This window comes from Apis dorsata, unplaced genomic scaffold, assembly GCF_000469605.1.
Source record: "Apis dorsata unplaced genomic scaffold, Apis dorsata 1.3 scaffold_60, whole genome shotgun sequence".
NCBI classification, from domain to species: Eukaryota; Metazoa; Arthropoda; class Insecta; order Hymenoptera; family Apidae; genus Apis; species Apis dorsata.
In genome coordinates, this window is record NW_006263360.1 from 150,854 (window position 1) to 164,130 (window position 13,277).

Below are 13,277 nucleotides of genomic sequence, written 5' to 3' on the forward strand. Positions count from 1 at the left end.
TAATTATTATTTATAACAAAGAAAAAAACACTTACCATTATTGAAATTCATCAATGACGTAAATTCAAACACAAATTCAAGCACAAATTTCATTTTTGCAATTTAACATATGCACACGATCTCTTCTTCTGGATTAAAAATAATAAACTAATTTCGAAATATTACTTGTCAAAGGCATATTATTTTAGTTTTATGATTGGTTTGCTATACTTAGTAAAACCAATCACATTACGGATTAAATATTTGTGATTCGCTCGTCCTATCTAGCAAAACCAATCACGTTACAGATTAAATATTTGTGATTCGTTTACTAACGCCAGCAAATCCAATCATGTTACATATTATAGGTTAAGTACATATGATTGGCTTGTCATCGTCAGTAGATCACGTTTATATATATATATACATATATATAAATAAAGTTAATTTAATAGAATATTTAATAATTTTTTTTTTACTTTTTAATTTTAATAAAATTTGTATGATACAATGTTATTAAATTTTATTATCGTACAATTTATTCAATTTATTGTGTGCTATAATTATTATTGACATAAACACGTGTATTTCTTATAACCTAATATAAATACTAGAAATACTTATAACCTATAATTTCTCATTTTTATTATTTAAAAAATTAAATAAATTATTTAAAAAATAAAATATATCTTAAAAAATGTTACGAAGGCAAGCAAGACTTCGTAGAGAATATCTGTACAGAAAATCAGTTCAAGATAAGTTGAAAAATATCCAAGAAAAGAAGGAGAAACTCAAACGTAGTCTAGAACAAAATATACCAATACATCCAGATCTAAAAAAAGATGCTTTGAATATACAAAAGCAGTTAGCTTGGGAAGATGCTGGACCAGAAATGGCTATTGCTATTGGAACTGAGATGGGTGGAACTTTGGGATCTCATGAAGATGATGAATATAGATGGGCTGGAGTCGAAGATCCAAAAATTGTGATTACTACTTCTCGTGATCCAAGTTCTAGATTAAAAATGTTTGTTAAAGAATTAAGATTGATATTTCCCAATTCTCAAAGAATGAATCGAGGAAATTATGAAATGAAACAATTAATACATGCTTGTAGAGCAAATGATGTTACAGATTTTATAATTGTACATGAACATAGAGGTATTCCTGATTCTATTATTATATGTCATTTACCCTATGGACCAACTGCATATTTTACAATGTCAGATGTTATTATGAGACATGATATTCCCAATATTGGAACAATGTCTGAACAATATCCTCATCTTATATTTCATAATTTTAAAACAAAATTAGGTGAACGTGTTATGAATATTTTAAAATATTTATTCCCAGTACCAAAGGAAGATAGCAAAAGAATAATCGCTTTTGCTAATCATGATGATTATATATCATTTCGCCATCACACATATAAAAAAATTCATGGAAAAGATATTGAATTGTCAGAAGTTGGACCCAGGTTTCAATTGAGATTATATGAAATTAAATTAGGCACCTTAGATGCAGAAGCAGCGGCTGATATAGAATGGGCACTGAGACCTTACATGAATACTAGCCACAAAAGAAGATTTCTTTCTGATGAAGATGGATGGCAACAAGAAGATGATATTTAAAATTTTTATATCTTTCTATCAATTCCAACAAATGTTCTAACAATGTAAATAATAAATTTTTATACAAAATATTTTATTTTTATTTATTCTTTAATAATAATATTATCTCGTAAATTTTGCAGATCCATGAACTGCGAATAAAATATAATATTTTTAAATTTCGCGCGTTGCATTCTAAATGCGTCACCGTTATTGCGCAATGCATTCTGGTATTCTTCGTGGCAGTTGTTTTTAAAAACGTCTTGGAAATAAACCAAATTTGGCTTTTGGACGAGAATTTCTATTGGAAAAAGTGTTAAAACTTTTACAAATGCATTTGCATCGAAAGAACGAAAACTTATTAGCGCGTGATGCACGCCAATGTTCGTAAGCCCGCGAAATCTGAGAAGACGCCGCGGCGCAAGAAGCTCGTAGAGCAACAAAGCAACGCTATGGATATGTTCGTGACACCAAAACGTCAGAAAAATGACGGTGAGATCAGTTTTTATTTCATAGGGAAACACATTTGGTAGATCAGTTGCTTGTTTGCTCGTATCGCTTGCAGTATTCCGCATGATTTGCGCGCGTTCGTAGCAAATTTATCAATTTCCTTGCAATATTTACTCCTTACAATTTGCGTTTTGGTTACTAGCGCTTTTGTCCGTAGCGGAGAATCATTAAACTAATGATGTGTACAATTCATTCGTGGTTAGGTATTTTAAATTTAAGAAGTTTCATGAAATAAACAGGTTTTGATGGCAAAACAATTCTATGATTAAAATAAAATATTATTCGAATGAATCATAATTGTTATAATACTCATAATTTCAAGTAGTTGTAAAACTCGTCATGTTCGTTTCAAAATGTTCTATACCTATGTATTATAAACATACAGAGACTTCTTTGTATGGATATGTAGTAAAATTTATGTGACACATAATACGCGTCCACGAGATTTAATGATTGATTATCATATTCATTTAAGAGAATTTCAAGATATGTTAGGAATATTATAACTCAATCAACACACGATCAATAAATTATGTTCTGATACCTATGCACACTTTTTACATAAAATTTGCATAAAAACAATGATCTTGACTCCTAAAAAGTTAATAAGAGTGGTAGTTAGACCTTACAAGTATTTTGGTCTCTTTCTCTTTCTTGGCAAGGTGCAGTCCGCTTTATCTTTCAGATCTAGAGGTCACGGGTATCTCCCGAAGTGGCCGTGTGAGAAAGAAATCTTCCAAACTCGTTGACTTTGAATCACCAGATGATTTTACGGATAACAAGTACAAACGCCAAAAAGCACAGCAATTACAAAATCAACAATTGTTGGACAGATATGAGTCCCAACATATATCATCAAATCAATCAATTCAACATGGAACTAGTGGAAGACAAAGGAAAAATTCTAATTCTAATTCTAACTCTGGACAACAAAGAATTAAACAAGAGACATTATCAGATAATGAAGGGCAATCTTCAGCATCAGAATCAGATGATCCCTCTGGGTTCAATGAAGATGACAGATATAGTATGGATTCTGGAAGCGATGATGATGTAGATCCTCTTATGATAGATGATAGAGAAGCAGGGTTTAGAAAACTTGAACCACCTGGCCAAGAAACACCTTCACAAGCAAATAGTTTATATATGCTTGAGAAATGTAAGAAAAAATTAATTATTAAAGATGGCAAAATAATAGGTAGAATGAAGGCACAACGTAAAGACAAAGGGGTATGTACACATGAAAGTTACTAAGGGGATTATTTCACAATTCGATGATGTTTTCAGAAAACGAGATTTACCGCGTACATGTTGTGGGCTAAAGAAATTAGGCAAGAATTACTAGAGCAATGTCCTTATATGGGTATATAAGCTTCACTTGTTTCTCCATATTAAAATCTAGATTAGAAATTCGACGCTAATGTTACTCGTGAAACATTGCTTTTTGTAGATTTTGCAGCAATTTCTAAACGGTTAGGAGAACTATGGGCTACAGTACCAAATCTGGAAAAATATAATTGGCGCAGACGCGCAAAACGCTTGGCAGCAAAACCTCATTCTTTACCTGCGAGTAAAGATGAGCCTGTTTGGAAAATGCCGCCACCTGCTTCGCGAAAAAAATTCATTAATAAAATTGGTGGGTTTGTTGGTTCTCATGTATACATCATTTTTACAAGTATATCTCTAAAAGTTATGTGGTAGATTTATTCATCTTAATTTGCTTCTCGTGCACGCGTATTAGTCAAAAGTCTCTCAGATAATATTGTTTTTATGCCTAAGAATTATATGGTAGATGTCTCATTATCATTTGTTTTATATGCATGCATCTCGTATAGAAATAGGCAAATTGAAAAACACGATGACATTGTAATGTTTTATGTTTCGTCTTTTTTTGTCTTATAGGTAATGGAAAAGATCAAAAGCCCGCTACTTCCAAAAAAACTATTCAACTAGGTCTACCCTCCGTTGTAGGAAATGTTCCGGTATCACCGCCATCGAATCGAAGTGGTAAAGATTTGGTTAACGAACCAATGATAGGAACAGGAATGTATAAAGTTGTTGGAACTCAACCTATCGATGTAGCTGCGCATCTAAAACTTCTCGGTGAGAGTTTAACAATCATCGGTGAACGATTGAAGGAACATGATGGCCAAATAGCAGTATCAGGCAGTCTATCAGTTTTACTGGATTCTCTGCTTTGTGCACTGGGTCCTTTAATTTGTTTAACGCAACAGGTACCAGAAACTAATGGAGCTAAACACGAAACACTTTCGCAAATGCTTGACAATATTGCATATCTTATGCCTGGTTTGTAATATATGTACAAATACTCGTAAAATAATTTAGTAATACATAATGTAAATATAAAAATTAAATAGACAAACATAGTCATTAAAATTATAAAATGAATGAATAATAGAAGTTAAGTCATATATATAGTTTTGTTTGCTAAAGAAAGAGTTTAGAAGTCAAATATTTGTTATATTTTGTCTGCTTAAGAAAATATGAAATTTTATATAAATAATATGTTTGTACAAAAAATTATAATAAATATTTAAATAATTCTATAACTAACTGTACAAGATAAACAAGTAAAACTTATTACTGATCTGATAAAATAGGAGGACATGTACAGAACAGATTTTTATCTCCATATGTATCATCTATTCTCCCAACACTTGGCCAAATCTTGTTATTTCCTTTTACAAACGGCTGTAAATAATAAATAACTTATTTATTGTTTTATTTTATTAGAAATATTGAATATGAATACTTACAGCTGGAAATGCTGCTAGTTCTCGTGAGTATGGTCTATTCCATGTACTTGAGATTACTTGCTCTTGAGTATGTGGTGCCATTTTCAATGGATTTTTAACAATGTCTAATTTACCATTTTCTATATTATTAATTTCTTCTCGTATATCTAAAAAATAAAACTTATTAATATTTGTTAATAATTAATATATTAATAAGTAAAAAATAATTTCATAAGTAAAAAAAAAATCTAAGAAATATAATATTCTTACATATTAAAGCATCGCAAAATCTATCCAATTCTTTTTTGTCTTCAGATTCAGTTGGTTCAATCATTAATGTACCTGCCACAGGCCAACTCATTGTCGGAGCGTGAAAACCATAATCCATTAATCTTTTAGCGATATCTACAGCTTCGATATTTGCCGTTTTCTTAAAATCCCGTATATCCAAAATGAATTCATGCGCTACTAATCCTGTCTTTCCTTTGTATAAAGTTTTATAATATTTTTCTAATCTTTTACTCATGTAATTAGCATTTAGGATAGCAACTTGCGTGGCTTTTCTTAATCCTTCTGGACCCATCATTTTAATGTAAGCCCAAGAAATTGGTAAAATGGCTGATGATCCGAAAGGAGCAGCTGATACCGCACCAAATTGTTTTATATTGTTATGATTATTACTCAAACAATTAATTACAGGATGAGATGGAAGAAAAGGTGTAAGATGCCGTTTACTGTACCCAAAAAATTATTTTTATTATATTTGCAAATATTAAATTATTAAATCAAAATACTAAATTATTACTTACACTCCAATAGGTCCCATTCCAGGTCCTCCACCGCCGTGAGGTATACAAAATGTTTTGTGCAAGTTAAGATGTGAAACATCGCTACCATAATCACCTGGACGACATAATCCAACTTGAGCATTCATGTTAGCTCCATCTAAATACACTTGACCACCAGCTTTATGAATCATAGTACAAATATCGGCGATAGTCTCTTCAAACACTCCATTTGTTGATGGATATGTTATCATTAAACAAGATAATGTATCTCGATATTTATCAATCATTTCCGCCAAGTGTGAAATATCTATAGAACCATCTTTTTGTACAAGAATAGACTTCACTTGCATACCGGCCATCTGGGCAGAAGCAGGATTAGTACCATGAGCAGAAATAGGAATCAAACAGACTTGTCGATGATTATTTTTATTCGATTCGTGATAACGTTGTATAGCTCTTAGACCAGCATATTCGCCTTGAGCTCCACTATTTGGTTGAAAACTTATGTTATCGTAACCCGTTATAGCGCATAGATCTTGTTCCAATTCGGCAAATAATTGATGATATCCTTTAGTTTGTTCAATAGGAACGAATGGATGTATGTCTGTAAATCCACGTAAGCTACAAGGCATCATTTCCGTAGTTGAATTCAGTTTCATTGTACAAGATCCCTGTTGAAATAATTAAATTCAAAAGAATATAGTTATTTCATAAATAGTATACAAAATCCTTTTTCATATGATCTTTACCAATGGTATCATACTATGTACGAGAGATACATCTTTATTTTCTAAAGATTTCATATAACGAACTATTCTTGTTTCGGATTGATGACTATTAAATACAGGATGCTGTAAATATGGCGTACAACGCGCAAAATGAGATTTGTTTAAATTTTTATTAAAATATGCCTTTTCATTACATATTTCTTTAACGGTCATTTCTGTAGAGAATATTTTAAAGATATCATTTATATCTTGTTCCATAGTAGTTTCATCTAGAGATATCCCGATTCCATCTTCGTAATATCTGGAAAAGATAATATCTTTACTTTTTCAATTATTATAGATACTAATATATATATTTCAATTAATTACCTAAAATTTATTTTAAATGAAACTGCATTTTCCTTTATAGTTTTTAAAGATATTGAAGGTGATATTTTTATAGTATCGAAGAAATATTCATTGTTTATTCTATTGCCTGATTTTTCTAAACCTCTTGCCAGGATCAGTGTCAGAAAATGTACTCTGTTTGCAATGTTTTTTATTCCTTCAGGTCCATGATATACAGCATACATTGCTGACATATTTGCCAGTAGTGCTTGTGCGGTACAAATATTGCTAGTAGCTTTATCTCTTCTAATATGCTGTTCTCGTGTTTGAAGAGTTAAACGATATGCATCTTGTCCATTCAAATCTTTCGTAACACCGATCATTCTTCCAGGCATTAAACGAACCAATTTTTTACGACAAGCGAAGAATCCAGCATGAGGTCCTCCGTATCCAAGTGGAACTCCGAAACGTTGACTAGTACCAACGCATATATCGACTTCAAATTTACTTGGAGGTTTAAGTATAGCTAATGCTAATAAATCAGTAGCAACACAAACAAGAGTCTATAATAGAAAATAGTAATCAGTAATTAAATATTTTTTAAAATTTTTTTTTAAGTAAAATTACATACACCATCTGTATGCGCTTTTTTCACAACATCTTCAAATGCGTAAATAGATCCAGTTGTATCAGGATATTGGAAAAGAATTCCAGAAACATCTTTTGCGCTGGTATCAATTTTGAAAATATTTCCAATTTCAAGATCAAGACCTAAAGAAGTGGCACGTGTGGCAATCACGCTAATTGTTTGAGGATGAACTTTATCAGAAACGAACAATTTTTTTCTCTTATTACTCCTATGAGTAAGTGCTAAAGCCTCTGCTGCTGCAGTACCTTCATCTAAAAGAGATGCGTTCGCTATTTCCATTCCAGTTAAATCACATATCATTGTTTGGTAATTCAATAGACCTTCAAGTCTGCCTTGTGAAATTTCTGGTTGATATGGTGTATATTGCGTTGTCCTGTAATTTTTATTAATTATTTTAATTATGTCAAAATTATTATGAATTACATTTTAAAGTAATATACCATCCTGGATTTTCAAACATATTTCTCATGATAGTATGAGGCACGCAACAATTATTATATCCCATCCCAATATACGAACGCCATATATCGTTTTTTTTTGAAATTTGTGTAATCCTCTTCAAAAGTTCGTATTCAGCTAAAATACAATTGCTATTTTACACAATCTGCAATCATGATGGGAGAATATATTTGTTATTTTAAACAAAATTATAATTAATTTACAGCCTTAGAAAATCACGTGAATAAATTTAACTGCACGAGACTGACCTTTGACTCAAGATATAATCTTCTCGGAATAAAAGATCGTCTTATTTATTCTACAATAAAATTAATGAATATTTTAACAGAGAAAAATATCCAGTTTTCTTTTCTTTAACAGTTAATTTATAAATATTAAATTTTTATTAAAACATTTAATGTGCAAAATTATTAATAAAGATACTTTAATTAAATATTTATATTCATATTGTGTTTATTTTAGTATCACAGGGTTATCAGTTTGCACGTGTTTCATATCTAGTCTTGTATACATACGTTTCTCTTTTAACTACGTTTCAATATACTATTTCAAATAAATTATTCATTTTACTTACTAATCGGTTGTTCGATCTTCAATTTTTCTTTATAAAGAATTTTTGCTGGAATAGCCGCTTTTGTTAATTCTTCCAAATTCTTCAAATTAAATTAATTTAATAAATTAATAATTATTTTTAAAAAATTAATATTTTCATTATCAAATAAAATTATTATATATATTATATATATTATTATATATATATTACCTTGTATCCTATAGTTTTTAACATTTCCAATTGTTCATATTGTCGGGGACCAATATGTCTAATTTGAAATTCATGTTTTTGCGGAAAGATTTCATTAACTTTTTCTTTTTGTATGTTGTTTAACGTTAGTCCATGTGCGTATCGAAATATATTATATTTATTCAACATTGTACATTCTATTAATTTAAAAATGTACAACATTATAAATTACAAAATATTAAAACTTAATAATTAAATTTCTAATAATAAGTTTAAAAATTATATACTTAATAAAGAGAGAGTATCTAGAAAACTAAAGTGTTTATTAACATAAACAGAGATTTTATACCCTAGGACGTATCATCTTGTGATGTCACAATTCCTGATTACAACTTGATCTTTAGTAACCCTAAGTTGTAAAATATCTTAGACAATATTGGGAAATTAAGTACCTTTGCATGCATCATATATATATATATATATCATATATTTATTTTTTGTTTTCATAATTAGCTATTTAAACAGATAAGATTAAAAAAAAAATAACGAATGCATTTCATACAAAGTTAGCTTTATTTTTAAGATTTTAATTTTATAGTACAACTGAATTTCTTATACTTAAGCTATATAAACTTAAATATCAATTGTAAACAAGTAACAATCGAATCGAATAGAACCCATTCATTTCATAAATTTATCTTTATTTTGTGTAAGAATTTTAGCAGAAGACTTTGCATCTAAGAACAATGATGCTACTTCTTCAATATCTTCTTTCTTTATTATTGTTCTTTCGTTAACTTTGGCTGTTAATGCCGCGGGAGTCAAAAGTTGTACTACATATCTAAGCGTCGTTTTTGTACCTACTTCACCAAGAGCTGATAAAGCTTCATCTTCGATTTGCAATCCTTCTGTTGTAGCTCTTAATTTGACGATTTGTTCTATTTCGGATCTAGAATAAGGAAGCGTTCGTATAATTAATAATCTATCTAAAAGATCAAGAGGTATTCCATGAGGTGATATAATATCTTCTGTTCCTCTGATTATGCAGCGACCTCGATTTGTTGCAAAGATAACTATTGGTGCAATTGCGCTTTCTAACGCACGATGAAGATATGTAAATGTTTCTATATCTAACATATGTACTTCATCTATAAATAAAACTCCTGGTACTAATTCTGCAATCCCTTGATCGATATATTTATTTACTACTTTGTTTATTTCTTTACGCAATTTATCTGGAATGCACAATATAAATATATTTTTAGTTTTAAATTAAAATCTTTACTATCAGTATAATATAAATTTTTTTAACCAATTTTAAATTCTTTTACCTGTAATTTCTGTCTTTTTAGGTTTCATTAATTGACCCATCATAGACATAATATCTTGACCACCTTGTGGTTTAGCATTAGCAACATCTAAATCATGTAATGTTACATCTTGAATGACTTCTTTCTTCTTGTGTACATCACCTTTAGGTAAAGGAACATATTCTTCTGCTTCTAAGTCAAATTCGGTTGCAAAATTATCACTTCTACCCTGTCTTTTTACAGCACCATTATTTGCTTCAATGTAAATTACATCTCCTGTTTCTACCTTTTCCTTTTGCAATGATTCATATATGGAAGGATCTAACTTCAACTGCTTAGTACCTTTAGCAGTTTTTAATCCAATTACTACATGAGACACTGTTTTTCCATATCCACCCATTGGATTTTCTGTTTCAATTGGAGTTAATTCTGTAACTTCTCCTTCAAAGACTTCTTTAGTCTCTTTGATTCTAAGTCCAATAGCTCTTCTAAAATTTTCCATCAAAACTTCTGTCTTTTTTATTTCAGAACTATAAACTTCTGAGCCTACCATAGGACAAAATGGTACTTTATTGCCTAATTCTTGAGCAATAGCTAATGCAATTGCAGTTTTTCCGGTACCAGGTGGACCAGCTAGTAACACAGCTCTACCAGCCATTTTCTTTGATTTTATCATATCAACAACTATCCCAGCTGCCTAAAATACATGAAATAAAAAGAAATCTAATATTTTTTTTAATTTCAATAAAAATCTTCAGAAAAAATTAATTAAAAAAAATAATGACTAACATTGATAACTAAAGACATATCTCTCTTAGATAAATATTAGATATAATTATAATTTACTAATATAATTCTAAATAAATTCTAACCTCACGAGCCATTTCTTGACCAACAAGACCGGCTGCAGCTTGTATTGCTGCACCATTTTCATCAAGACCTAGGCCTTTTATATGTGTATGAGCTGATATTCTTTGAGTCTTTGCAGTACTTTTTACCTCTTCGATTTTCATTCTTTTTTCAATATACAGAAAAATCTTACTTCTAAATAACACGTTGTATAAATATTTGTTTGATTGATATAACTTCTATTCCTTCCATATTGAATTGTTATGGCAACTTAGTATTCATAGCATTTCCCGCGAAAATTAAATTTTCTTAATCTTGATCGAATGAATAAATAAAATAACAATGAAATATTGAATCAATTAATAACTTATAAATGAATGAAAAAATATATCATGAAATATAAAAAATAGGATTTGATTAAAATATTAATTTTGAAAAAAATTTATTATTACTGTTTTGATTATAGTAATAATAAAATATTATAGTAATATTTTTGCATAAATAAATATCTGAAATTATTATTTTAATGAATATGATTTTTTTTTAATTTAAAACAAACAAATTAATTTTCTAAATTAATTTTATTTTTTTTAAATTAATTAAAATAAAAATTAAATTAAAAAAAAATAATTTTATTTTGCAATTTAGTGAATTTAGTGAATTTTTTTTAAATTTAAGATTAAATTTTTAAAGATTAATTTTAGATTAAATTTTTATTAATTTTTATTATCAAATTCAAACTTAAGTTTTTAGAAATTAATATTAAATTTAATTTTATTTAACATTATATCTTCTTTTTTTAATATATAATTATAATCTATAATCAATTTTCAAAAATTGTCTAATTCATAAATTGAAACATCGCCTAGTTGTAAATATTAGAACTAAATATTACATAATAAAATTAAAAAATCCAAATACCTAAGTTAAATTTTTAATCTTTTAAGTCCAAATTAAAATTCAAATTATAAGAATTTTATGTACTATTTCCTCATTTATATTTCATTTATATGAATTTTGTTATATTTTTTGTTTTGTTTAGTTTTATAAAATTTATAAGTAATTTATCTTTCTAATAATAGATGTCTCATAAGCCTATGAGATTTCTCCAAAGTACTCGCACAGTTGTGTGTTTCTATATAAATACATTTTAAAAAATGTATTTACGGGTCCGATGCACCTGGCGAAGTATTTGAGCAACGGTATCATATAATTTAAAAATATTCCCATTAATTTGACAACATTGAGTGGTTTTTCTTCCACACACAGATCCTAGGTGTTGACGTCGACCCTCCTTTTGGTTTTTTTTATTTTATTTTTATTTTTGTTTAACTTATATTTTTTATAATTTTTTATGACTATAATTTAAAAATTTTAAAAATAATTTTTTAGTTCGCAAAAAATAAATTGAAAAATTTTTTAAAGAAAAATTATTTATAATTTAAAAGAATATTGAATAAATCATACAAGTTAGCAACAGAAGGTAAAGTTGAGGGCGCCAAAGTGCAAAGCGCGAAGCGTAAAGCGTGATGCTAATACGCAATGTTCGATGCCCGCTAAAATTTTGAGCATCGTTGTAATGTAATTTACAAGTTAAACTGACATATTATTTATTCAAAAATACAATAAAGAAATGGAGGAATTTCTGTTGGGTTACCGGGAAGTTGTACCTGATCAAACTGTACCAGAAAAATGGAATGAAATCAAGTTGAATACAGGTAGATAATCATAACCTTTATTTTTAGTAGATAAATAAAATTACATTTTAAAAAATAATTTAAAAGCAATATTTTTATTATATAAGTGATTATTTTTTATTTATAAAAGCATATATCACTTTTAAAATAAAAACATATAACTTTATAAATGAAAAATTTCTAATTAATTCTTATATTTGTACTTTTCAAATAAAATATAATTCTATATATATAATTCAATAATTATATTATTTCATAGGTGGTAGTCAAAGTACTTTGCAAGATATAAAAGTTCCAGAGCGAGCTGGTGGTTATTCTTATAATGATGGTTCAAAATATTTTACACGGAATCGATTTATTTATTGGCGTATTTGTCATGATGTACTTGAGTTGGTTGAACACAGTTTAGATATTAATTTGGCTAATTGTAGAGTAAGATATAAATTTACAGACACACCTATTTTGGATGGAATTTCTATACATGAAACAATTAATTCAGTAATTATATTAATAGCAACTGTTTCTAGTATTCATAAATTATCATTTCCTCATCCCGAACGAATTCATAAAAATGTAAGTACTTTTTAAGAGTTAAATATCATATGAATATCGTACAAATATTAAGTTTTTAATATATTGATGTATTATTATTTTTTAGGAACATTCATTAAATACATATAAAGATTTAGGTACACAGTCAATATTTAGTGAAACATCTACTCAGAATATAAAAAAAACAATGGAAGATCCTCATATGTTTCATGTTATTACAAATGCAGGAACTACAAGTTAGTAATTTATGATAGAATATAGAAAACAATATTTATATATATATATATATTACTATAATATGGATATATATATATATATA

At 28.3% G+C, this 13,277-nt stretch overlaps 5 protein-coding genes across 9 annotated transcripts in view; 3 read left to right on the forward strand and 2 right to left on the reverse strand.

The window, feature by feature from the left end:
• Positions 1 to 589: 589 nt before the first annotated feature.
• Positions 590 to 1,650, forward strand: LOC102672689 (U3 small nucleolar ribonucleoprotein protein IMP4). Its single transcript, XM_031515273.1, has one exon. The coding sequence runs from the start codon at positions 677 to 679 to the stop codon at positions 1,610 to 1,612; it is 936 nt and encodes a 311-aa protein (XP_031371133.1). The 5' UTR covers positions 590 to 676; the 3' UTR covers positions 1,613 to 1,650.
• A 128-nt stretch (positions 1,651 to 1,778) lies between these two features.
• Positions 1,779 to 4,719, forward strand: LOC102672380 (HMG box-containing protein 4). Of its 3 annotated transcripts, none has more exons than XM_006609784.2 (5): positions 1,779 to 2,083; positions 2,787 to 3,331; positions 3,389 to 3,464; positions 3,552 to 3,737; positions 4,073 to 4,719. In XM_006609784.2, exons 1-5 carry the CDS (start codon positions 1,963 to 1,965, stop codon positions 4,414 to 4,416), a joined length of 1,272 nt encoding a protein of 423 aa, XP_006609847.1. In that variant the 5' UTR covers positions 1,779 to 1,962; the 3' UTR covers positions 4,417 to 4,719. The 3 variants fall into 3 exon arrangements, with proteins under 3 accessions (XP_006609847.1, XP_006609846.1, XP_006609845.1); XM_006609783.2 differs by having other exon boundaries at positions 1,785 to 2,083; positions 2,793 to 3,331; positions 4,004 to 4,719; XM_006609782.2 differs by having other exon boundaries at positions 1,788 to 2,083; positions 4,004 to 4,719.
• On the reverse strand, positions 4,568 to 8,777 carry LOC102672135 (glycine dehydrogenase (decarboxylating), mitochondrial). Of its 3 annotated transcripts, none has more exons than XM_006609780.1 (10): positions 8,572 to 8,777; positions 8,383 to 8,461; positions 7,790 to 7,925; positions 7,332 to 7,722; positions 6,743 to 7,263; positions 6,395 to 6,674; positions 5,667 to 6,316; positions 5,128 to 5,591; positions 4,879 to 5,024; positions 4,568 to 4,813 (listed from the first exon to the last, which is right to left on the reverse strand). In XM_006609780.1, exons 1-10 carry the CDS (start codon positions 8,770 to 8,772, stop codon positions 4,703 to 4,705), a joined length of 2,979 nt encoding a protein of 992 aa, XP_006609843.1. In that variant the 5' UTR covers positions 8,773 to 8,777; the 3' UTR covers positions 4,568 to 4,702. The 3 variants fall into 3 exon arrangements, with proteins under 3 accessions (XP_006609843.1, XP_031371131.1, XP_031371132.1); XM_031515271.1 differs by having other exon boundaries at positions 7,790 to 7,953; positions 8,572 to 8,775; XM_031515272.1 differs by lacking the exons at positions 8,383 to 8,461; positions 8,572 to 8,777 and adding an exon at positions 8,012 to 8,029.
• Positions 8,778 to 9,103: 326 nt separating this feature from the next.
• On the reverse strand, positions 9,104 to 11,007 carry LOC102671998 (ruvB-like 1). The gene is made up of 3 exons (XM_006609779.2): positions 10,733 to 11,007; positions 9,882 to 10,557; positions 9,104 to 9,785 (listed from the first exon to the last, which is right to left on the reverse strand). The coding sequence occupies exons 1-3, from the start codon at positions 10,871 to 10,873 to the stop codon at positions 9,232 to 9,234; spliced, it is 1,371 nt and encodes a 456-aa protein (XP_006609842.1). The 5' UTR covers positions 10,874 to 11,007; the 3' UTR covers positions 9,104 to 9,231.
• A 1,186-nt stretch (positions 11,008 to 12,193) lies between these two features.
• LOC102677957 (nuclear pore complex protein Nup160 homolog) overlaps positions 12,194 to 13,277 on the forward strand; it is a 6,830-nt gene continuing 5,746 nt past the window's right edge. Inside the window, exons 1-3 of the mRNA XM_031515283.1 lie at positions 12,194 to 12,427; positions 12,666 to 12,979; positions 13,065 to 13,196. Of these exons, the coding sequence (XP_031371143.1) occupies positions 12,343 to 12,427; positions 12,666 to 12,979; positions 13,065 to 13,196 (531 nt within the window). The 5' untranslated portion in view covers positions 12,194 to 12,342. The remainder of the gene's footprint in view (positions 12,428 to 12,665; positions 12,980 to 13,064; positions 13,197 to 13,277) is intronic.

Bases quoted from the DNA above. Each gene is read 5' to 3' on its own strand.
- LOC102672380 (XM_006609782.2), top strand. From the start codon at position 1,963: ATGCACGCCAATGTTCGTAAGCCCGCGAAATCTGAGAAGACGCCGCGG. The intron at 3,465-3,551 runs GTATATAAGCTT...TGCTTTTTGTAG, and splicing joins AGAGCAATGTCCTTATATGG to ATTTTGCAGCAATTTCTAAA. The intron at 3,738-4,003 runs GTGGGTTTGTTG...TTTGTCTTATAG, and splicing joins AAAATTCATTAATAAAATTG to GTAATGGAAAAGATCAAAAG.
- LOC102672135 (XM_006609780.1), bottom strand. From the start codon at position 8,772: ATGTTGTACATTTTTAAATTAATAGAATGTACAATGTTGAATAAATAT. The intron at 7,723-7,789 runs GTATATTACTTT...TAAAAATTACAG, and splicing joins ATGTTTGAAAATCCAGGATG to GACAACGCAATATACACCAT. The intron at 6,317-6,394 runs GTAAAGATCATA...TTATTTCAACAG, and splicing joins TACATAGTATGATACCATTG to GGATCTTGTACAATGAAACT.
- LOC102671998 (XM_006609779.2), bottom strand. From the start codon at position 10,873: ATGAAAATCGAAGAGGTAAAAAGTACTGCAAAGACTCAAAGAATATCA. The intron at 10,558-10,732 runs GTTAGAATTTAT...CATGTATTTTAG, and splicing joins GTCAAGAAATGGCTCGTGAG to GCAGCTGGGATAGTTGTTGA. The intron at 9,786-9,881 runs GTAAAAGAATTT...TGTGCATTCCAG, and splicing joins TAAAAAGACAGAAATTACAG to ATAAATTGCGTAAAGAAATA.
- LOC102672689 (XM_031515273.1), top strand. From the start codon at position 677: ATGTTACGAAGGCAAGCAAGACTTCGTAGAGAATATCTGTACAGAAAA.